At 38.4% G+C, this 25,995-nt stretch overlaps 1 protein-coding gene across 1 annotated transcript in view; it reads left to right on the top strand.

Annotated features, from left to right (window-relative positions):
* The window catches only part of DIAPH2 (diaphanous related formin 2), an 890,878-nt gene that overhangs the window by 646,471 nt on the left and 218,412 nt on the right, over window positions 1-25,995 (top strand). The window contains exon 25 of the mRNA XM_073799281.1: window positions 3,867-4,030. Coding sequence (XP_073655382.1) covers window positions 3,867-4,030 — 164 coding nt within the window. The remainder of the gene's footprint in view (window positions 1-3,866; window positions 4,031-25,995) is intronic.

Here is a 25,995-nt window from a genome sequence, read left to right as displayed (position 1 = left end):
GCATAATACTAACCAGTATCTTGCGTTCAGTGGTTGCTCAAAAAAAGAAAATAAAAAATGTCTTAAATGAAATAAAGAGGTGGAAAGGAATGATGGTGTCCAGTTCTTTTTCACCTGCAGAATCCCAAGTAGGATTTGGTGACAGGCTTGCTGTTGTGAAAGATTTCAGTGCTGACTCATGCCCTGTATCCCTTTTACAAAGTAATCACTGTGAAGAGAAGTAAAGGACTTGGAGACTGGGCTGCTTTCCATTTGTTATTTCTAAGCGAAACCATTCCCAGAATTTTTCAGATTTTCTCACTTTGGTATACAGACAGAATTTCTGAAATCAGTTTTTCTTCTAGGAGAGCAAATTTATGAAATTGTGTATCACCACATGGGCATATTTTAGCTGGTGAAAAATTGTGTTATGATAAATGGTAAATGTCCAGTTTTTTTGCCTTTTTTTTATCTTTGGCTTTTTCTGTGTGTTGTACAGGTGTTGAGCCTTCTGAAATATACACAGTTTAGTACCTTGCTGCAAATAGAATATAAGTAAGTGACCTTTGCAAAGCGTGTATTCTTAGCAAGTCTGGCATGAGTCTGTTTTATTTAGGCAGGAGAGACTAGAAAACAAAAATCTAACTTTTATTCTGTGCTGAGAAATAAAGAGAATTGTCTTATTTCTGCAGCTCTCAAACAGGATGTTCAACACACTTAAAAATCAAACAAATAGGGACTTCCCTGGTGGCAGGTGGTTAAGAATTTGCCTTCCAATGCAGGGGACACGGGTTCGAGCCCTGGTCCAGGAAGATCCCACGTGGCAAGGAGCAACTAAGCCCATGTGCCACAACTACTGAACCTGCGCTCTAGAGCCTGCGAGCCTCACCTACTGAAGCCCATGCGCCTAGAGCCCATGCTCCACAACAAGAGAAGCCACTGCAATGAGAATCCCGCACACTGCATCGAAGAGTAGCCCCCACTAGCTGCAACTAGAAAAAGCCCACGCGCAGCAACAAAGACCCAACACAGCCAAAAATAAATAAATTAATTAATTAAAAAAATCAAACAAATATGATATTCTCAGAGGTAAAATCAGAATATGTAGGTAGCATTACATACAACCCTACTGTTTGTAAAAAGCAAGTAGAATAAGTCAGAAATGCATTAATTCTTTCAGGTCTACTGACAGCAAAATGGACTTGAGGGTTGAAAGATTTAATGTCACTCCTTAGCAAGGAAGAGGTGGTTGTGTGGCTAATGTGAATGCTAATACTTAAGTAGCATAAGAAGGAGCCTGTGAAGGGGAGCATCTCCCTTTTAAAATCCTGCTGTATCCTGTAAGTGTCAGCTGCAAAGTAATTTTCCAGAAATGGTCTGATTTCCCCACTGACTTCCATTGTGAAACTAGAGCTGTGTTCCCATGGAAAATAAATTTGTTCCCAGGTTATGATAAAACACACTGAAGAATTCAGAAAATTTTATAAAATCCAGCATTTCAAGACACAGTTATCAGTACCTGATAAAATAATACTATCACAAAATGTGAATACACTGTAGTAGATCTTAAAGTAGCACACCCCAAACTGTGCTATTATTCTTTTTTTTAACAAGTCCAAGTCTAGTACCTTTACATTTAAAGACATTTTACTTCTGTGATCATTATTGATTTTTAATAGACTTAATTGTAAAAGGTAGATTTGCTTTCCTTTATATTCTTCATGGTTAGTCTACTTACCTTTTTTGTGAAGCATTCTTTTTTTTGTGGCACGCAGGCCTCTCACTGTCGTGGCCTCTCCTGTTGCAGAGCACAGCCTCTGGACACGCGGGCTCAGTGGCCATGGCTCACGGGCCTAGCCGCTCCGCGGCATGTGGGATCTTCCCAGACTGGGACATGAACCCGTGTCCCCTGCATCGGCAGGCAGACTTTCAACCACTGTGCCACCAGGGAAGCCCTTTTTCTGAAGCATTCTTATCGATTAACATTCAAAAGCTTTCAGCCATAGAAGAAAGACCAGAAGGAAATGTCCCAAAAAGTTCACAACACTGAGTTGTTGGAAAGTTTAGTTTACTTACGTTTTTATATTTCTAAGTCACCTAAAGAGATAATTTTCTATATCTGTATCTTCTATAATCAGGAATAAAGTCGATAATTTTTTTCTATAAATTTACACATAATGAGATACATTTAGTCAGACACACTTACATTCCTGGTTCATTTTCTGTTTGGTAGTAGTGGTAGTTGTTATCACTTTTTTGATAAAAATTTTAAAACAGTGATGTAATTAATTTGGGGATAAATAATTTTCTGGAGTATGCTGCTGAAAGTGTAGTCCTGGTGTTACCGAACCAAACTTGGGTCCTCTGGCCATGCACAGTAAAGCCAATCTACTGGCACCAGGTTGTGGTAAAGGAAAGTGCAGCATTTATTATAGGCGCCAGACAAGGAGAGTGGGTGTGGGTAGCTTGTGCCCAAAAGCTCCAAACTCCCAGAGGGTTTCAGGGAAGAATTTTTAAAGACCAGGTGAGGGAGGGGCGTTGCAGGGTATGTGATCAGCTTGTGCACAGTTCTCTGATTGGTTGGTGGTGAGGTAACAGGGTGGTGTCACAGGGCTTAACACTGTCAATCCTCAGGCTCCAGTAGGCCTGCAGGGCTATGTGCTCAAGGTCACCAAGTAGTTAACCTCTTCCATTTGGTGGGGGTTTTAGCATCTGTAAAACAACTGAGGAAATGTGCATCAGATACTGTTATCTAAGCACTTAGAAAGGAGCTAAAGGAGAAGATATGGAGGAGGGGTCTGTCATGGGAAGGCCTCATTGGGTCCTGCTGGGTTACACTGGACTGGCAGCCTCAGTATCATCTGAGAACTTGTTAGAAATTGTAATCCTCAGGCCCATTGGCTCAGACTCAGCAAACAGCATTCGGGTTTGAACAAGCCCTTTGGGCAATTAAGGTTCTAGAGCTACAGCAGAATCTCTCTCCACCTCTCTCTCCCCTCTCGGTCCTTCCCTCTCCAAAGCTCTTCCTCTCCTCCCTTCTTTTTCTCTCTCCCTCTTTTTCCCCTCCTCATGTGGTATATATGTGTATATGCATATATACACACATATAGATACATAACCTATATATAGAATTCACTGTAACCTCTCCATCTATATAGAATATGTATTAAAAAAAAGAAAATATATACTTTTTTTCCCTAAGTTTTTCATTGCTGTTTGTTTCTACCCTATCTCCCTCCTAAAAAGATATGAGGCAGTTTTCTGGTGTTTATACTTCTGTGTTTTCATTTAGCAAACATGTTTTAGCAAATATGTTCTTCATGGTTATACATTAAATAGTTCTGCCTCATTTATAGATTTTCACAGCTCACTGACCAATATAATGACTCCAGCAAGTTGTTATGGGCTGAATTGTGTCCCCCCCCCCATTCATGTGTTGAAGCCCTAACCCTCAAAACTTCCAAAATGTGACTGTATTTGGAGATAGGACATTTAGAGGGGTAATTAAGTTAAAATGAGGTCCTTAGGGTGGGCCCTAATCCAATATAACCAGTGTCCTCATAGGAAGTGGAGATTAGGACACAGACAACACGGACAGAGGGACCACCAGGTAAGGACACAGGGAGAAGGCAGCCATCTTCAAGCCAAGGAAAGAGGCCACAGAAGAAAGCAAATTTGCTGACACCTCGATATTGTATTGCTAGCCTGCAAAATTGTGAGAAAGTACATTTCCATTATTTAAGTTACCTGATCTGTGGTATTTTGTCATGGCAACCCGAGCAAAGTAATGCAGAAGTGTTTACAGAAATAATGTTATAATTCAGTCTTAACATCTAATGATTGCCTTTGAGGTACTATTGGATCATGTTCCTTAACAGAAAGCTACAGCTTTACAAAGAGTGCCAGAGAACAGTATGAAAAACTACTCACCATGCACAACAACATGATAAAGCTCTATGAGAATCTTGGAGAATACTTTATTTTTGACTCTAAGACAGTGAGCATAGAAGAATTTTTCGGTGATCTCAGCAACTTCCAAACTTTGTTCCTGGTAAGTAATACGTCTTAAAGCCTTGCAGGGCCTGTTGCTTTTGTTTTTAAATAATTTCTTCCATAGGCATTTTATTTTACATACCTACTGACCATATTGATTTCATGTTATAGCCCTTTAACAGGAATTGACAGATATTTTATACCTGTGACATGGATTAAAAATTGTTGGCTGGCTTAATGTATAATGGGAACCTAAATGAATTATCTTCAACTTTAGGAACACATGGGAATTTTACTGCTGAAATTTTATAGAAAATGAATGAATTGGTACTCAAATGACCCTGATTTTTTATACAGCATAATATTATAATTTGACCTAGATTAAAAATTAACATCTAAAATCATCTTTTACTCAATACATTAAAATGCTGTGACTGATGAATAAGTTTCTTTCATAGTCTAGATGAGAAACTGATTCTAAATTGGACTCTATATCAATAAATGACCTGGAATACCTAAAGTTTCTTTCAGAATGTGAGCTCTCCTTTTTCAAACTGTAACTCTTGAGGATAATGGTAAACGTTAGAATTAATCGGAGGTCGATCATCAGGGTGCCAGTTATGATGCTAGAGGGAAGCAAAAGCTTTGTTGTATAAATGCTGTGGGAATATTTCTCTGCATCCAGTGAAGGCATAGAAGAGCACAGTCTCCGATTATGATAGTAACAGAAAGATATGCACAATAGTTGATATCGAACAGGTAAAAGTCCCTTTATGTTAAAGAAGGAATTCTAGCAATTATCCCCAGCAGGAAGATCAATCAACAAACTAATTCATTGTAGTTAGAGGTATGTTTCTATCCCCAAAGCAATCCTTCGCTAAATAAGACTCTCTCTCTTAATTGATGGTGTTGCTCCATGAAATCATTTGATTTTGGTGTGATTTGCACAGTCTATGAAATACAAATATACTTGTGGAAAGCACTTGCTTTCATCTACTGATTTAGGACAGACAACCGAGAGTACACCCTGGCTTTGATAATAGAAGCTAAACCAGAAACTTTCATAAATATGATCATTTGTGTTATTTTTTGCTGAGAATATTAGCTGATTTTTGTCTTAGGTCTTTGCCTCTTAATAGACACACATATTTAACTTTTTAGCTGGTCAATAAGTAGCAAAATATATTCTACTGGCAATGAGTGGCTTTTTCAAAACTTAGACATTAGGAACACACCCAGGTTATACTTACTTGGATAATTTTCAAAAAGAAAAAAAAAATGTATGTTGAAAAGGGACGGGGACTAGAAAATACACTTCAGTTGACACGGAAAAGATAAATCCAATGATTTTCTTTTTTGGTAGCATCAATGTCTATGGGTTAATAGAGATAAATAAATATAATTAATATCGTCAATCTCTATGAAAAAGGACCTTGTTTTTAACATAAATGGGATCCTAAAACACTGCCTGTCATATTATGTGCCCCCTACCTCCCCAATACATGGACATAGAGTAGAATTTGCTGTACTTCTCTCGCGTTGTAGCATTTGTTTAATTATAATTCCTGTGTGAAAGCCTATGTTTAGTCCTATTAGCCAGATGCTTAGAAGCCTTGCTAAGAACTATACTTGTATTATTTCTCAGTCATAGCTTAGTTTTAAAAAGGTAAGGATATTGTTGTTAAGAAGAACTGATTCTATGTCCTGGTGCTCTCACAAACAAGCTATGTGATTAGGTAAGTCATTTGTCTTTCTAGCTAGTTAGCTAGTTAGTTAGTTAGGAAATGGTGAGATTACACTACTGATCTCAAAGAACTTCTTTAGAGTCTATGAGTCATGGTGGGAATTTCAGAGAGTCATTTGTATTCCATACATAAACAGGATATATCTTTTTGTCTACTGGCTTCACTGTGGGTGTAGCTTGAGTACAGGGAAATTATTTGTCACAAATCATTCTCATTGTAAATAAGTTGACATTCTGAAGCCCGGTTGTGTGTGCATTTAAGTTAACTTCTTGAGAACCTGCTAAGAGTTTGGGAGCTTTCAAAACAGGTGACCAGCTCCTACACTGTGTCTTGGCCAGCCATTGCCACCTGTCCTACAGAATACTACTGCTACCACTTCTATTTACCAATACTTTTAGTATTGGTATTTTAGTATTTTAGTATTGCTGTCATGAGAAGTAGTGTGCAACTTTTTAGCTGTTTCGTACTTGAGTTGGTCACATAACCTCTCTGGGCGTTAGTTTCCTCATTTTTAAAATATGAGTGATAATTCCTGCCATGGCTTCCTCACCACGATGTGAAAACACCTCATAACCTATGTTGTGCAGATGGAGAGTATTATTAGCCATTCTCTGCCTGTCCATTCAATTATTACTTATTGAGAACCAACTTGATTTTGGTAATGCTTTAGTCCAGAGACAAAAGGAAGAGAATGGTTTCTATCCATGAGTGGAGGGCAACGGACAAATGCAATATAGTTTGGTAAGTGCTGCCATAGGGTGCTATCGTAATACAAAAGAGGGGCTGCCTAACCCTGCCTGAGCTGGCCAGAGAAGCCTTCATAGGGAAAGTGACATTTAGACAGTCTGGAAAAATCCATAGGACTTTGACAAGCTGACTTTGACAAGTAGGTTTAAGGGTTTTACACCTGACCTATAAGCCGAAGACTCCTAAATCAACATCACCAACTTCAGTCAATCATCTATGCTCACCATGTCCCTGTTTCATAGTGAGCTTAAAGTGATTTCACTCTCCCAGGGGAGGGAAGAACCTTGAAAGAGAGACAAAAGTTGTCATCGCCACAAGTTCCCATTTTCTTAGTGCTTTGTGTGTTTGGCCCCAGGGTTCTTGGCGCTTAAAAGCATATTGGACTATAGATGGAAGCAATAAAATACCAGTAGTGCTGAGAAGAAAATAAGAGTTCTGATTCATGTGCTACCAAAAATTACTTCCAAATGAGCTCAGAGTTTCATCTTGGGGGATCTATTTGGCATGTGTAGCATAAACAAAATACAGATACCAAAATAATCTTCCTGAAAGAGATAACCTCTAAAAGATGGGGCAAATGTAAATAAACAAAAAGGGTTGACATTATGGATTAAGACCTTTTTCAAAATAATCACATTCAAATGAATGAAAGCAAAATTCGGCAATCTCTATGAGATGCTGCTCTATAAATTATTCATTATCATTCATATTACATATTACTCAACTAATAAGGATATTGAAGATGTTCAGTTGAATGCCCTATATATTGTCATGAAGATATATGTAATTGGAAACATTTCTAAATTCAGAATTAAGATTCTCTTTCTAGTTAGCTTCTCTGAGAGCAAGAGAGTTTTAAAAACTGCTTATAATATAGGCAAGGTTAATTAATAATCCCTAAATTTAAGTTGAATATTTTGTAGAAGAAAAATTCCAGATTTACATAATATCAAAACATCTCTTTTGCTTATTCTCCTTTATGCTTCAGTCATTTAGTAGTTGACTGCACAGTCTTTTTTCTTTCAAGATATTTGGAATAGAATGTTCAAAATCAGTGAACCTTGTGTGTTTCACCACCATGCGGCATCTTGCTTAGGCATAAAAATTATTTTCAGCTGTTGGGAAAGTGTTTGAGGCAAGTATTATATACTTCAATAACTTTCATAGCTCCAAATAAATTATAGAAAATATTTCTTTTCTCTTTTAAATCTGTCAGTTTCCTGCTGCTTCTGTGTGTTTTTGTTTTGTTTTTTAAAGAACAATCTGTTACTCAGGCACTCAGTAAATATTTGTTGTGTGAGCGTCCTCATTCTATATCTTATATACTAGAAATAGAGGAACAAGGCTTTATAAGATTATTAGATCCATTGGCCTAACTTAAGAAGAAAACGTTACCATTACTGTTAATCAGGCTAGCAGATTTCCCCTCAACAAAATAAGTGTTTGCTACTGTTCATTTGATAACTAAACTTTAAGAATTTTTTTTTAAAAATCAAGACTTTAACAATTTTTCAACAGCTCTTAGATGAGCGTTAAAATGGCTAAGTGTTAGGAGGCTAAGTGATATCTATAAATCATGGCGTTTTATGCCATTGTTCAGTCTTGTTGCTTCTACCTCCTAAATATTTTTGGACTTCACTCATTTCTCTCCAAACCCACTGACGCTACTTTAGTTCTGGGCCCCTGCCATCTCTCAGCTGGACTATTAATTACAATGATGTCCTGACTGGTCTCTCTGCCTACTTCTCCTACCATTTCTAACTTCTAATCCATTCCCCACATTATAGTCAGAGTAAAAGTCAAAAAAACAAACAAACAAGATAATGTTACTTTCCTAACTTATGATTCTTTAATGACTTGTGTCCTCAGGATAAAATCTAAACTGTTGAAAATTAATGTGGTTTACAAAATCAAAAGAACTAAGATTACTTGAAGCCCAGACCATCCTAAGGTTGGCTGAATAAGCCATAATCACTTGAACTCTCCTTCCAGACTGGGAAAAGTCAAGTATTGACAGTGGAGGCAGCAGAACAAAACAGCAGTAAGTGCCTAAGAGGACCTGAGCCTCTTACAACAGAGAGAAACTTTGGGAGCACAGTATCCAAGGCTCAGTAAATGAAGGCTCGGAGGCAAATGTGTGATTGTCATCTTGTGTTAATTGCTCCCTAGCTAGTGCAGCATGGAGAGTTATGACAACCAAGGTTGCTCTTATCTTAATTCTTAGTTAGGGATGTTCTTCCTTCTGTCTTAAGTAATTGTTCTTTTAAAATCTAACCTTATCTGAAAGCTCCTTGTAGCCATTTTGGCTTATGGAGATACTTAATTTTGAGAAGCTCTCATTTTCCTCAAGCCATCTTCCTCTTTACAAGGACTCAATCATGTCTAAATCTAAACTATAATTGGAAAGCAAGGTGAGCATCTGCATCTGCACTCAAAGGCTAAATTGATAATATAGAGAACATTTTATTCATTCATTAAAGGCAATTTGCCTTTAAAGAAATGAGGATGAATTTTTGCATAAAAAGACTGTGTATATAATTCCTGATCCAAGAACACTAAGTTATTTTGAAACATTTTTAAGCCTTCAATTCACGAAGCACTTGACATTTAAAGGAAACTTTAGTACAGTATTGTAAAAATGGTGGACTTATGTTAGAAACCAAATATGTTCCTGAGCAAAGAAGTCTTAATCAGTAATATAAACTCTATTATCTAGAATTCCATCATCCAAAATCTCTATTAGATGCCTCAAAAGTTGATGCATACTTGCTTTGCCAATAAAATGGTAATTAATATTATGAAGATGCCCCTGAGAAACAGCAAAGACCCTGATGTGCCTCTTGAAATAATATAGTTTTATTTGTAAGCTAACTGTCTCATCACCTGTGAATTCAGATGTTTACACTAGTAACAATAATCCAGATATCCCAGATTGTCTCTTCTTTACCCCCACTGGCAGGACTCAAGCTCTCTGCAAAGTCTCCACTCCCACAAGTACATCTGGAGTCATCTCATATGGGCTCAAACATGTGTTATCTATAGTCACTGCTTGACATTTGCCCACACAAATTTGAGTGCCTCCTATTCTAGGGTGATGAGAATATAGCATTAAACAAAATAGACAAAGTCCTGCCTTTCCTGTCCTCCTGCAGCTCCCGCTCCCCGCTGCTGAATGCCTTTTGCTGGCAAAGCTGCTTGAGTTGCCCTCAATGATAATGGCCACATCCGGGCCAAGGTTGCAGTCTCCTGCTGCTCCAATTTTGCCATCAATCCTTGCAGTACTTGAGTGTGGGGTTATGCTCAGTGCAGACGTAGCCACGCTTCCCGAGACCCTTCTTAAAAAGTTTATTTCTCATCTCTTCTGATCCCTTTCTCCTTGGAGGCTTAAAAGTTTTTTTTGAAGTCCTAGAGACCTAAAGGGGATCCTAAAACCATAATCCCCTCCATTGCTCTTCTTCCTCACTTTTGTTCAGGCACCTAGGCAGGTATCTTGCTTTTCCTAGAAGCCAGGGATAAATGAAGTACCAGCATAAATCCCTTCATGCAGATAGAGCCCTAAGGGCCCACCACCTCTCCCTATTTAATCACACACATCCAGATAATTCCCTTTGAGCTCAGATGGGACCACCCTGGCTACATAGCCTTAGGTTTATTTTGAGCTATTGCAACTCTTTGAAAATAGGCAATCCATGTAAAATACATGGTAACTCTATTAAGCAGAATATTTGACCAGAATACTTCATTCCCCAGCTGTGCCGGAGAGCAGACTTTACTGTATTATACAGACATCATTTAATTCTTCTTTAGAAAACGATGTCACCTATCAACTGTGGTATTCTGTTTGACTGTTTTTATTTTGGGCCAGAAGTAGATGCCCTATTTTTCTGAGATGATTGTTCCTTGTATAAAAAAGCTAAATATTATATCATAAGTAACTAAAGGAATATGTAATGATGGCATCCATGGTTTAAAGAAAACCCACATTCCCCAACATGAGAAAAATGCCTACTGGTATAAATGGTTTTTAAATGGGTGCACATTTTAGATTAATATTATAAAAATTTAGGATATCATAAATATTTCTAAAGATATTTCTCAAAGTTATCAAAATTGTTTATGGCAAGCTGGATATTGCCCTTTAGAAATCTAAGACAACATAATACCTAACACTGAAAATATTGACAAAATCAGTTCAATGCCTACTTTTCTCATTAAAGTCTAGTAATAACTAGAACCAGGAAACAAAATGCAATATCTTTAGTTCTACCAATAACACCTCACATAGAATTTTTCAAGGAAGTGTTCCCCATAATAAGTTATTATTGAATTATGTTCAAACAACAGGAAGTGATGCTGAAACTCGGCCTCTGTGCACTGGTGCCGGATCGAATTTTGGAGACAGACTTTTGGGTGAAGTAGAGAAAAATAGCTTTATTGCTTTGCCAGGCAAAGGGGGACACAGCAGGCTCATGCCCCTCAAAACTGTGTGTCCCATCCTAGAGGAGTTTGGTGAGGACTTTAACAGCAATGGTTCAAGGGCAGCGTTGCTAGTAAGTATCAGGGTATGTGCAGGGTCTGCATTCCTTGAATCTGGCCTCCCGTGGTTTCCCGATGAGCTGTGGTTCTTTTTTTTTTTTTACATCTTTATTGGAGTATAATTGCTTTACAATGGTGTATTAGTTTCTGCTTTATAACAAAGTGAATCAGTTATACATATACATATATTCACATATCTCTTCACTCTTGTGTCTCCCTCCCTCCCACCCTCCCTATCCCACCCCTCTAGGTGGTCACAAAGCCCTGAGCTGATCTCCCTGTGCTATGCGGCTGCTTCCCACTACCAATCTATTTTACGTTTGGTAGTGTATATATGTCCATGCCACTCTCTTACTTTGTCACAGCTTACCCTTCCCCCTCCCCATATCCTCAAGTCCATTCTCTAGTAGATCTGTGTCTTTATTCCTGTCTTACCCCTAGGTTCTTCATGACATTTTTTTTTCTTAAATTCCATATATATGTGTTAGCATACGGTATTTGTCTTTCTCTTTCTGACTTACTTCACTCTGTATGACAGACTCTAGGTCCATCCACCTCATTAAAAACAGCTCAATTTCGTTTCTTTTTATGGCTGAGTAATATTCCATTGTATATATGTGCCACATCTTCTTTTTTTTTTTTTTTTTTAACATCTTTATTGGGGTATAATTGCTTTACAATGGTGTGTTAGTTTCTGCTTTATAACAAAGTGAATCAGTCATACATAAACATATGTTCCCATATGTTTTCCCTCCTGCGTCTCCCTCCCTCCCACCCTCCCCATCCCACCCCTCCAGGCTGTCACAAAGCACCGAGCCAATATCCCTGTGCCATGCGGCTGCTTCCCACTAGCTATCTACCTTACTGCATTTGTTAGTGTGTATATGCCCATGACTCTCTCTCGCCCTGTCACAGCTCACCCTTCCCCCTCCCCATAACCTCAAGTCCGTTCTCTAAGAGGTCTGCGTCTTTATTCCTGCTTTACCCCTAGGTTCTTCATGACATTTTTTTTCTTAAATTCCATATATATGTGTTAGCATACGGTATTTGTCTTTTTCTTTCTGACTTACTTCACTCTGTATGACAGACTCTAGGTCTATCCACCTCATTACAAATAGCTCAATTTCGTTTCTTTTTATGGCTGAGTAATATTCCATTGTATATATGTGCCACATCTTCTTTATCCATTCATCCGATGACGGGCACTTAGGTTGTTTCCATCTCCGGGCTATTGTAAATAGAGCTGCAATGAACATTTTGGTACATGACTCTTTTTGAATTTTGGTTTTCTCAGGGTATATGCCCAGTAGTGGGATTGCTGGGTCATATGGTCGTTCTATTTGTAGTTTTTTAAGGAACCTCCATACTGTTCTCCATAGTGGCTGTACCAATTCACATTCCCACCAGCAGTGCAAGAGTGTTCCCTTTTTTCCATACCCTCTCCAGCATTTATTGTTTCTAGATTTATTGATCATGGCCATTCTGACTGGTGTGAGATGATATCTCATTGTAGTTTTGATTTGCATTTCTCTAATGATTAATGATGTTGAGAATGCATTCATGTGTTTGTTGGAAGTCTGTATATCTTCTTTGGAGAAATGTCTATTTAGGTCTTCTGCCATTTTTGGATTGGGTTGTTTGTTTTTTTGTTATTGAGCTGCATGAGCTGCTTGTAAATTTTGGAGATTAATCCTTTGTCAGTTGCTTCATTTGCAAATATTTCCTCCCATTCTGAGGGTTGTCTTTTGCTCTTGTTTATGGTTTCCTTTGCTGTGCAAAACCTTTGAAGTTTCATTGGGTCCCATTTGTTTATATTTGTTTTTAGTTCCATTTGTCTAGGAGTTGGGTCAAAAAGGATCTTGCTGTGATTTATGTCATAGAGTGTTCTGCCTATGTTTTCCTCTAAGAGTCTGATAGTTTCTGGCCCTATATTTAGGTCTTTAATCCATTTTGAGCTTATTTTTGTGGATGGTGTTAAGAAGTGTTCTAATCTCATACTTTTACATGTACCTGTCCAGTTTACCCAGCACCACTTATTGAAGAGGCTGTCCTTTCTCCATTGTACATTCCTGCCTCCTTTATCAAAGATAAGGTGACCATATGTGCGTGGGTTTATCTCTGGGCTTTCTATCCTGTTCCATTGATCTATCTTTCTCTGTTTGTGCCAGTACCATACTGCCTTGATTACTGTAGCTTTGTAGTATAGTCTGAACTCAGGGAGCCTGATTCCTCCAGCTCCATTTTTCGTTCTCAAGATTGCTTTGGCTATTCAGAGTCTTTTGTGTTTCCATACAAATTGTGAAATTTTTTGTTCTAGTTCAGTGAAAAACGCCAGTGGTAGTTTGATAGGGATTGCATTGAATCTGTAGATTGCTTTGGGTAGTAGAGTCATTTCCACAATGCTGATTCTTCCAATCCAAGAACATGGTATATTTCTCCACCTATTTGTATCACCTTTAATTTCTTTCATCAGTGTCTTATAATTTTCTGCATACAGGTCTTTTGTCTCCTTTGGTAGGTTTATTCCTAGATATTTTATTCTTTTTGTTGCAGTGGTAAATGGGAGTGTTTTCTTGATTTCACTTTCAGATTTTTCATCATTAGTGTATAGGAATGCCAGAGATTTCTGTGCATTAATTTTGTATCCTGCTACTTTACCAAATTCATAGATTAGCTCTAGTAGTTTTCTGGTAGCATCTTTAGGATTCTCTATGTATAGTATCATGTCATCTGCAAACAGTGACAGCTCTACTTCTTCTTTTCCGATTTGGATTCCTTTTGTTTCCTTTTCTTCTCTGATTGCTGTGGCTAAAACTTGCAAAGCTATGTTGAATAAGAGTGGTGAGAGTGGGCAACCTTGTCTTGTTCCTGATCTTAGCGGAAATGCTTTCAGTTTTTCACCATTGAGGATGATGTTGGCTGTGGGCTTGTCATATATGGCCTTTATTATGTTGTGGAAAGTTCCCTCTATGCCTACTTTCTGCAGGGTTTTTATCATAAATGGGTCTTGAATTTTGTCAAAAGCTTTCTCTGCATCTATTGAGATGATCATATGGTTTTTCTCCTTCAATTTGTTAATATGGTGTACCACATTAATTGATTTGCATATATTGAAGAATCCTGGCATTCCTGGAATAAACCCCACTTGATCATGGTGTATGATCTTTTTAATGTGCTGTTGGATTCTGTTTGCTAGTATTTTGTTGAGGATTTTTGCATCTATATTCATCAGTGATATTGGCCTGTAGGTTTCTTTCTTTGTGACATCCTTGTCTGGTTTTGGTATCAGGGTGATGGTGGCCTTGTGGAATGAGTTTGGGAGTGTTCCTCCCTCTGCTATATTTTGGAAGAGTTTGTGAAGGATAGGTGTTAGCTCTTCTCTAAATGTTTGATAGAATTGGCCTGTGAAGCCATCTGGTCCTGGGCTTTTGTTTGTTGGAAGATTTTTAATCACAGTTTCAATTTCAGTGCTTGTGATTGGTCTGTTCATATTTTCTATTTCTTCCTGGTTCCGTCTCAACAGGTTGTGCATTTCTGAGAGTTTGTCCCTTTCTTCCAGGTTGTCCATTTTATTGGCATAGAGTTGCTTGTCGTAATCTCTCATGATCTTTTGTATCTCTGCTGTGTCAGTTGTTACTTCTCCTTTTTCATTTCTAATTCTATTGATTTGAGTCTTCTCCCTTTTTTTCTTGATGAGTCTGGCTAATGGTTTATCAATTTTGTTTATCTTCTCAAAGAACCAGGTTTTAGTTTTATTGATCTTTGCTATTGTTTCCTTCATGTCTTTTTCATTTATTTCTGATCTGATCTTTATGCTTTCTTTCCATCTGCTAACTTTGGGGTACTTTTGTTCTTCTTTCTCCAATTGCTTTAGGTGCAAGATTGGGTTGTTTATTCACGATGTTTCCTGTTTCTTAAGGTCGGATTGTATTGCTATAAACTTCCCTCTTAGAACTGCTTTTGCTGCATCCCATATGTTTTGGGTCATCGTGTCTCCATTGTCATTTGCTTCTAGGTATTTTTTGATTTCCTCTTTGATTTCTTCAGTGATCACTTCATTATTAAGTAGTGTATTGCTTAGGCTCCATGTGTTTGTATTTTTTACAGATCTTTTCCTGTCATTGATATCTAGTCTCATAGCATTGTGGTTGGAAAACATACTTCATACAATTTCAGTTTTCTTAAATTTACCATGGCTTGATTTGTGACCCAGGATATGATCTATCCTGGAGAATGTTCCATGAGCACTTGAGAAAAATGTGTATTCTGTTGTTTTTGGATGGAATGTCCTATAAATATCAATTAAGTCCATCTTGTTTAATGTATCATTTAAAGCTTGTGTTTCCTTATTTATTTTCATTTTGGATGATCTGTCCATTGTTGAAAGGGGGGTGTTAAAGTCCCCTACTATGAATGTGTTACTGTCGATTTCCCTTTTTATGGCTGTTAGTATTTGCCTTATGTATTGAGGTGCTCCTATGTTGGGTGCATAAATATTTACAATTTTTATATCTTTTTCTTGGACCGATTCCTTGATCATTATGTAGTGTCCTTCTCTGTCTCATGTAATAGTCTTTATTTTAAAGTCTATTTTGTCTGATTTGAGAATTGCTACTCCAGCTTTCTTTTGGTTTCCATTTGCATGGAATATCTTTTTACATCCCCTCACTTTCAGTCTGTATGTGTCTCTAGGTCTGAAGTGGGTCTCTTGTAGACAGCATATATATGGGTCTTGTTTTTGTATCCAATCAGCCAGTCTGTTTCTTTTGGTAGGAGCATTTAATCCATTTACATTTAAGGTAATTATCAATATGTATGTTCCTATTCCCATTTTCTTAATTATTCTGGGTTTGTTTTTTTTTAGGTCTTTTCCTTCTCTTGTGTTTCTTGCCTAGAGAAGATCCTTTAGCATTGGTTGTAAAGCTGGTTTGGTGGTGCTGAACTCTCTCAACTTTTGCTTGTCTGTAAAGGTTTTAATTTCTCCATCAAATCTGTGTGAGATCCTTGCTGGGTAGAGTAATCTTGCTTGTCGGTTTTTCTCCTTCATCACTTTAAATATGTCCTGCCAGTCCTTTCTGGCTTGCTGAGTTTCTGCTGAAAGATCAGCTGTTAACCTTATGGGGATTCCCTTGTGTGTTATTTGTTGTTTTTCCCTTGCTGCTTTTACTATGTTTTCCTTGTATTTAATTTTTCACAGTTTGATTAATATGTTTCTTTGCGTGTTTCTCCTTTGATTTATCCGATATGGGACTCTCTGTGCTTCCTGGACTTGATTAACTATTTCCTTTCCCATATTAGGGAAGTTTTCAACTATAATCTCTTCAAATATTTTCTCAGTGCCTTTCTTTTTCTCTTCTTCTTCTGGAACCCCTATAACTCGAATGTTGGTGCGTTTAATGTTGTCCCAGAGGTCTCTGAGACTGTCCTCAGTTCTTTGCATTCTTTTTTCTTTATTCTGCTCTGCAGTAGCTGTTTCCACTATTTTATCTTCCAGGTCACTTATCCGCCCTTCTGCCTCAGTTATTCTGCTATTGATCCCTTCTAGAGTATTTTTAATTTCATTTATTGTGTTGTTTATCGTTGCATGTTTCCTCTTTAGTTCTTGTAGGTCCTTGTTAAATGTTTCTTGTATTTTCTCTATTCTATTTCCAAGATTTTGGATTATCCTTACTATCATTATTCTGAATTCTTTTTCAGGTAGACTGCCTATTTCCTCTTCATTTGTTAGGTCTGGTGGATTTTTATCTTGCTCCTTCATCTGCTGTGTGTTTTTCTGTCTTCTCATTTTGCTTATCTTACTGTGTTTGGGTTCTCCTTTTTACAGGCTTCCGGTTTGTAGTTCCCGTTGTTGGTGGTGTCTGTCTCAAGTGGCTAAAGTTTGTTCAGTGGGTTGTGTAGGCTTCCTGGTGGAGGGAACTAGTGCCTGTGTTCTGGTGGATGAGGCTGGATCTTGTCTTTCTGCTGGGCAGGTCCACGTCTGGTGGTGTGTTTGGGGGTGTCTGTGGACTTATTATCATTTTAGGCAGCCTCTCTGCTAATGGGTGGGGTTGTGTTCCTGTCTTGCTAGTTGTTTGGCATAGGGTTTCCAGCACTGTAACTTGCTGGTCATTGAGTGAAGCTGGGTGTTGGTGTTGAGATGGAGATCTCTGGGAGATTTTCACCATTTGATATTACGTGGAGCTGGGAGGTCTCTTGTGGACCAGTGTCCTGAAGTTTGCTCTCCCACCTCAGAGGCACAGCACTGACTCCTGGCTGGAGCACCAAGAGCCTTTCATCCACATGGCTCAGAATAAAAGGGAGAAAAAGTAGAAGGAAGGAAGGAAGGAAGGAAGGAAAGACAGAAAGGAAGGAAGGAAGGTAGGAAGAGGATAGAAGAAAATAAAATAAAGTAAGATAAAATAAAATAAAGTTATTAAAATAAAAAATAATTATTAAGAAAAAATATTATTTAAAAAAGAAAAAACGGATGGATAGAACCCTAGGACAAATGGTGAAAGCAAAGCTATACAGACAAAATCTCACACAGAAGCATATACATACACACTAACAAAAAGAGGAAAAGGGGAAAAAATCATAAATCTTGCTCTCAACGTCCACCTCCTCAGTTTGGGATGATTCGTTGTCTATTCAGGTATTCCACAGCTGCAGGGTACTACATCAAGTTGACTGTGGAGATTTAATCCGCTGCTCCTGAGGCTGCTGGGAGATATTTCCCTTTTTTTCTGTGTTCGCACAGCTCCCGGGGCTCAACTTGGGATTTGGCCCTGCCTCTCCGTGTAGGTTGCTGGAGGGCATCTATTCTTCGCTCAGACAGCACAGGGTTAAAGGAGCAGCTGATTCTGGGGCTCTGGCTCACTCAGGCCAGGGGGAGGGAGGGACACGATGAGGGCGAGCCTGCGACGGCAGAGACTAGCAGGACATTGCACCAGCCTGAGGTGTGCCGTGCGTTCTCCCAGGGAAGTTGTCCCTGGATCCTGGGACCCTGGCAGTGGCGGGCTGCACAGGCTCCCCGGAAGGGAGGTGTGGATAGTGACCTGTGCTCGCACACAGGCTTCAGAGGTGGCTGCAGCAGCAGCCTTAGCATCTCATGCCCGTCTCTGGGGTCCGCGCTGTTAGCCGCGGTTCGCACCCATCTCTGGAACTCCTTTAAGCAGAGCTCTTAATCCCCTCTCCTCGGGCACCAGGAAACAAAGAGGGAAGAAAAAGTTTCTTGCCTCTTCAGCAGGTCCAGACATTTTCCCAGACTCCCTTCCAGCTAGCCATGGTGCACTAACCCCCTGCAGGGTGTGTTCTCCCTGCCAGTCCTCTCCCTGCGCTCAGACTGAAGCCCCAGCCTCAGCTCCCAGCCCCGCCCACCCTGGTGGTTGAGCAGACAAGCCTCTCGGGCTGGTGAGTGCCGGTCAGCACCGATCCTCTGTGCGGGAATCTCTCCGCTTTGCCCTCCGCACCCCTGTTCTTGTGCTCTCCTCCGTGGCTCCTAAGCTTCCGCACTCCACCACCCACAGTCTCCACCCATGAAGGGGCTTCTAGTGTGTGGAAATCTTTCCTCATTCACAGCTCCCTCCCACTGGTGCTGGTCCCGTCCCTATTCTTTTGTCTCTGTTTTTTCTTTTTTCTTTTGCCCTACCCAGGTACGTGGGGAGTTTCTTGCCTTTTGGGAGGTCTGAGGTCTTCTGCCAGCGTTCAGTAGGTGTTCTGTAGGAGTTGTTCCACGTGTAGATGTATTTCTGATGTATCTGTGGGGAGGAAGGTGATCTCCACGTCTTACTCTTCTGCCATCTTCCCCCTCCTCGAGCTGTGGTTCTTGAGGTTATCAAACTATGACCTTCTCTCTGGAATGAAGAATGCTTCATCAAGTAGTTCATCTTCCATTTGTTGGGAGTTTTAGTTCTGCAGAAGAGCTCAAAGATATTGTTATGTGTATCCCTTGAGGTGGAACCAGGACCATGCCCCAAGGCTGCACTATTGTTTCTTGGCTGCCCCTCCTTTGTCTCTGCATCTCCTCCCTTTCCTGATTAGTAACTGTTTGAATCTGCCCTTTGGAACTCAGAGAAGGTCACGGAGGCTGGAGTTTATTCTCTACAAACAAGAAACAGGGGACACAGAAAGGCTTTCATGCCCAGGAATCCCACAGGGTCCTGCTCGGTTTCACTAGCAGGAAAGTTATAAGATAAGTGGGAAAATATATGAGCTCACCTTTTCCTGTGGCCCTGAGATTGGCCAAAGCTATTGATTGTTATCAAAGCCTGCCTCTTAAAACCTGAGCAGGAAGATTCCAGAGGTTAATGCTCCTGGTATCACCCTCTCAGCTTGCTGTTTTTCTTCATTGTGCTTCATCCTCATTTGTGTATCAGAAAACATGCCGTAGTCCCTGTGCGAGGCAGTAGGAGGCAGGACTCTCCCTGGAACCCTGCCCATGGAGCTCCTTTTGCCCAATATGTCTCCTCCCTCTTCTCCTCCCCCCACTTCCTGTCCAGTTGCTTTAACAACTTGTTCAAGTCACTTCATCTAAGAAACCCTCCCTACTGCTCCAACTTTAGCCTAGATATCCCTTCTGGGTGTTTTCGTACCTCCATGCTAGCATATTTTACCCTGCAATGTGTTCATCTCCATATCCTCAGTGACCAGCACTATAATTAGCCTACCATGGGTAGGCTAGTCACTAAGGATATGTGCGTGTGTACACACACATAGTGATGTGTGTGTATACACCCACACCCCCACACCCCCCCCACACACACATATATACTCATTGAGTTATAGTAACTCAATGAATTAATATAACAATGAATGAACCAAACAACCAAAGATGAAAAATATCAAAATTTTGGCTGTCCAGAGCTCACATTCTAGTGGAAAAGGCCGTCAAAGGAACAAATTCTAATACTAAAATGATACATATATACAAAGGGCTTGTGAGAGAGCAGAGGAGAGAGGCATTTGTTCTGTCTGATTTTAGGAAGGCTTCAAAGAAGAGACATGTGTACTGCAGCCTTTCCCATTTAAAGAAGTCCTTCCTTTTTTTGTTTCCCCAACTGATTTGGTGTTTATGTATAGTGGTAAACATGTATATTTCCTAGTTTTCCATGCCGAGTTCAAAGTGGAAAGACAGCTATTTCATTTCCAGGGAAGCAGCTTTCAGGTAATTATTATGATCTGAAGGTTATCTATCATATGGTTAGACAGCAGTAACCAAGCTTCAATTACTTCTTATGACTGACAGCCGTCCTGAGCAATAGGCTAATCAATGCAGATTATGTAGGGCAAAATCAGTTACTTAAAGACTGACTTGTCTGGTGTTACTTTGGGGCAGTGGGTCTTATCCAGGGATGATCTTGCCTCCCAGGAGACATTTGGCAAGGTCTAGAGACATTTTTGGTTGTTACAAACAAGGAGGAAGTGCTGCTAGCATCTAGTGGATGAAACCTGGGATGCCGCTAAATATCCTGCAATGTACAGGATGGTTCCTCACAACAAAGAAATAATTCTTGCCAAGATTGAGAAAGCCGGCTTTAGGGTTATCTGCTAAAGATTTTTTTTTTTTAATTTTCATTTGGAAGACAATGCGAGGTGACTCAAATTAATAAGCAGAATTTGTACTAGATAAATTAATAATTCATCTATTTGTCACATCAATTTAATATATTAACAATAATTTCAATTATTGACTTGATCACTGTAAAGTATTGTTTTAATTACTGATATTTTCTATATCATTGAAAGATGCTCTGGTTCATATGACTTGTATAATTTGTAAATCATGCATGTAAATTGTAGGAAAATTAGAAACCATAGGCAAAAAAAAAAAAAAATTAACTGAAATCCTACTACCCAGAGATAATATTAATAGCTTGCCATATATTCTTCCAGACATTTGTCTGTGCAAGTACATATGTATTTAAATTTTGAATATATTTTTCTTAAAATAATAATAATAAAAAGTCTTGTGAAAGTTTAAGTCCTAAGTGTATATTTACTTGTACTTCCTAGCAGCTTATGCCTGTATGTATATGATCATCAGCATTTAGTGTATAGTGCCATTGGTTATCCCTTCAGTTGTGATTTAAAATATTAATTAGCTCATTTCATGATGCCTTTTTAAAAATACCTGGTCTTTGATGCCATGCTAGCCATCATTGACTATTGGAAGTTACCTGTAAATAGACAGGTGTAATCTTGCTTTCTCTTTTTGTTTTTGCATAATACCCTCATTAAAGTTGCCTGTGGCAATTGGTAATTGGTGAATTGCTAGTTGGGCCCGTTCACACTAGTGCTTCATAAACCTTCTGCTACTTGTCTCTGCTGTACATTTTAAGAACCATTATTTACCTCAGCTAGGCTGTCTTTTAGTTAACAAGTGCAAACTGTTAAATCACAAAAACCTTTCACAAAAGTAATAGTATGATTTGAAGTCAGACCAAATATCCTTCTAAATATATCTATCTATATTTATATAAATACATTTATATAAATATATTTATATATTAAATATATATATATATGTTTTCCTTTTGTTTCCTCTCATTCTCTTCTTGAATCAAATTTCAAAGTCATAGAATACAGTCTTTGAAGCCCTTTTTTCTTTTTAAGATCTAAAACATGTTATAATCCTGATGATGAAACAGTTTGTATTTTTGCTCATATAACTGTTTTGATTTTATTTTCTGCAAGTGTTTGGTCTCACAATAATCAGAATGTCCTGATTTTCTTGATAGGACTTTTAGGCAAAAAGCCAGGGAATAGACCAGTCATTCGTTTAAATCCTGGCATTTTGAATTGGAAGATGTTCAAAGTCTATTATTATTCAAGATCTTATAAATTCTGTGTTCAAATTAGTGGATTACTCACTATGATAGTTTAGTTGAAGTCATTTATTTTTTGCAGATTTCACTAATAGTGCATAAAAGAGCCAAACTTGTTTATATGGAGACAGTATAGTTTGGAATAGTGTATAATTTGTTTTTGCTCAGTTGTCTTTGGTCTAGAAGAAAAAGAAACAAGCTTCATGTACCTTAGAGACAAATAAAGCAACAGTGATTCGGAAGAGCAAGACAGATGATCAACTAAAATGTGGCTGAAATAATAAATATAACTGTAGTGACCGATTGTAATCTCCAGATGGGAGATATGGGTTGATGTCCCTTACAACCTGGAAACTTTATTTTGAAGATTAATTATTTTTAGTGTTATAAGCCATTCTCCTTCATCAGATGACATCTCTAAGAAAGTATTTGCCCAAGTACTTGCTCCTTAGTTTAAAATACAAATTTATAAATAAAACATCAATTTAAGATTAAGCTTCTTTAATACATCATAATTATGTGGTTGTTCTTTCATACTATATTAAAAGTCTAAAGCATATAATATTTTCATAGAAATATATTTTTATTACATTTGAGCATTATTTAGGCCAAATATATTTTAGATAATCCTTTAGGCAACAGGCTTTAATGCATAGGGCAAATTAATTTATAACTATTACTGTAACTATAACTGCTTACGTATGTAGATATTGTTGCTCGAACATTTTTGTAAGTGCCTGGAAAGTATCTATAAAATAGACAACCCAAAAGTACATTGCTGCTCAGCATTGTTTGAATTGCCAAAAGTTCCAAATTTGCAAAATACAAATGAAGGAAATGTTTTCTGTGAAATGCACACTTGGGTTCATTTAAATAGTTTAAAAAAGAATCTTGGGGAATAGAACTTTAAATAGAAAAGATTATTTGTTTATTTCCAAGGTACCCTTCTTTGTTTGTTTTCTGTCTTTAGCTGGAATATGCTGATACAAGACAGCTCTGCTTTTCCAGTTTGCTTGCTTGCTTTTTCTCATTCATTCATTCAGCAAATATTTACTGAGTTCCCACTGAATTAAAGATACTGTTCTAGCTACTGGCACTTTTTAGTTTACTAAAATTTCTGCCCTCATGAAATTTGACTTGTAATGGGGAAGGTGAGATAATAAACTATAAACATTATTATTAGGAAAATTATGTGTTACAACATAATAAATGCAATGGAAAGAAAAAAAAATGTGCCAAATGGGAAAGCCGCATGGCAATGGCTGACAGGTTTCAGCATTAAAGTTCCTTGTACAATCAGTATTTTAAATTAAGACTTAGATTTTAGCACTGTAACTTTTTCTGTAAGTATAGGAATCACTGAGTTTTCTTGTTTAGAAGACTTCACTAGTTACAATTAGATGATTTTTTTAATACAAACCCTAACTATTTCATAAGTTGTGTATCCTTATGTGGTATAGGAGAAATAAAAATGAATTCTGCCCCCCTTGAGAGAAAGAGTCTTCCCAAGGGCTTTATCATTTCAATTAAATAATTATAACCTTGTCATCTGAAATATGGAGGCTATGCAAACAGAGATCTTTACCTAGAAGCAGACAGGAGCTCTGACAAAAGATGGGATGTATAGCAAAGCATGTAGTACAGTAAAAGCATATTTTTAGTGCCAAAAAAAGTGAAAAATTCTAAGGAACTTACAAAGACATTGAGTTCATCTTGGATTCTTTTCGCCCTGGTCCTTGTTCTCTGCCAGCTGTCAGCTAATTGATCTGATAAACTAATGCAGTACTGTGTCACTCAATTCTCCACTACATGCATGCCCTTTAAATTCAGGACAGTGCCTTAATCTGGCAGAGCAATTCTGCTGTCAAGAACTTCTTGCAGCATGGCTAGCTGATAGAGGAAATGTTGGGGAGAAAGGCAGCCTTTCTTGTACCTCCGAAAGAACATCATGTAAGTGGCTGCCTAATCTTTCTAGGTCTAAGATTTTTTTCTCCCCATCAAGGACATTCCACAACTCAACTTGTCTGTTTTGGTCTCATAATCCAGCTCTATGATCTGTGTTTTTCAGATTGGCATCCTCTGGTATTGGCTTCCCCCGTGATATAGATCAGGGATCAGCAGTCTATGACCCAGGGGCCAAATCCAGCCTGCCCTCTGCTTTTGTAAATAAAGTTGTGTTGGCTTACAGCCAAGCTCCTTTGTTTCTGTATTGTCTGTGGCTGCTTTCACTCTATGATGGCAATGGTGGGGCTGAGTCTTTGAGACAGGGTCCATATGACCCACAAGGCCGAAAATATTTACCATCTGGCCCTTTACAGAAAAAGCTTGCTGACTCTTAATATAGCACATGCAAACAAGGGGATGGAGGTGAGATTCTGATAGGAAAATCACAGAAAACAGATACAGTCTCTTGTGTTTTAACTTTCAAATGCAGTCCCTCCTTAAGAGGGGTTAGCTTTTAGAGAAGATGGGAATTAGGAGTTTCACTAGAAGAGATGTGGTATCAGCTAGACTGTTGATTTCCCCTTTCCTTTCCAGGTGACATTCATGTCTTTATATATTGCCCCTGAGACAGAACTGCTGCCCTCATCTTGCATGCTCAGCAGGATACTGCTGGGAGTGACCCAAGCCTTAGTGAGACCCAAGTCTTGCTTAGCCAATAGTCCTGAACTTACTTCTGTATCCCTGGAGGCAAAAGATACTGTACTTCTATGTCATTTTAGTGCCTATAGTATATTAGATATACAATATATGCTTTATACTCCTGATTTTCCCCCTACTCTGCCTTATGCTATGATACACACGTATCCCGATTGGTAGAACAATCCTTTGTCATAACGGGCAGGATTTCTTAGTTTTGACTTTCAGTAGGAATATCTCTACAGTCTATTCCTTTGGATCCCTGTCCTTCAGTCTTAAATGTGAGCATTACCAAGGGTCTACCCTTTGTCCTACATAATTTTTCCTGAGCAGTTCATATCTATTCTCACGGTTTCTACTCTTTCTTGAGTTGTGATCTTATTCTTCAGCTCTAGCCTCAAGTTTATTGTCTGTTGGATGTCTCCAACTAGATTTCCCACAACTGTCTCCAACTCAGCATATTCAGAATGGAGCTCATTACATCTATTACCAATTTCCTGTTTTGGTTAATTATATAACTAATTAATGAACATATTCTCTGTTTTGGTTAATTAAATAAACATATTCTCTGCTTCTGTTAATTAAATAAACATATTCTCTGTTTTGGTTAGTTATACGACTTGATATCTTCTTCTCCGCCACCATTAACATCTATTCAACCCCAAGTTCATGTTGATTCTGTCTGAATCACAGTCACTTCAACTGCCCTAGTTTTGGTATTTGTTGTCTCTCCCCTGCAGTTATCTTTTCAGTCATCCTGACTTCAGACTTAGTACCCTCCAAACCATCTTTATACCACTGCAAGATATTCCTTTCTAAAACCTAGGTCTCCCATGTGCAGCAACATGGATGCAATTAGAGATTATCATACTAAGTGAAGTAAGTCAGAAAGAGAAAGACAAATGCCATATGATATCACTTATATGTGGAATCTAAAATATGACACAAATGAACCTGTCTGTGAAACAGAAACATAATCAGGGACATAGAAAAAGACTGGAGGTTGCCAAGGGGGAGGCGGGTGGGAGAGGGATGGAGTGGGAGTTTGGGATTAGCAGATGCAAACTGGTATATACAGAATGGATAAACAACAAGGTCCTACTGTATAGCACAGGAAACTATATTCAGTGTCCTGTGATAAAGCATAATGGAAAAGAATATAAAAAAGAATGTATATATATGTTTAACTGAGTCACTTTGCTGTATAGCAGTAATTAACACAATACTGTAAATCAACTATACTTGAATTTTAAAAATTTTAAAAATAATAATAAAACCTAGGTCTCACTGGGAGACCCATCTTCTCAGACCTTTAATGGCCGCCCATGGGTGACAGTAAAGTCTAAACTATCATTTGGAAACCCTTGGCAGTCTAATTTGCCCCCAACTACTCTTCTTTTCCTCTGCTTAGAATGCCATCATGTGCACCATCGTCCTTTCACCTGGTGAAATCATTTTCTTCCTTCAAGACTCCGTTCAGTGGTGACTTTCTCCATTACATCTTTCCTAATCTCTCCTCCTCAACTCCAAGGAGAATTCATCACTCCCTAGTT

The sequence above is a fragment of the Tursiops truncatus genome, chromosome X, assembly GCF_011762595.2.
Source record: "Tursiops truncatus isolate mTurTru1 chromosome X, mTurTru1.mat.Y, whole genome shotgun sequence".
Classification (NCBI taxonomy): Eukaryota; Metazoa; Chordata; class Mammalia; order Artiodactyla; family Delphinidae; genus Tursiops; species Tursiops truncatus.
The sequence above is the reverse complement of the archived record's forward strand: the minus strand, read 5'-3'. Positions and strand labels throughout refer to the sequence as shown.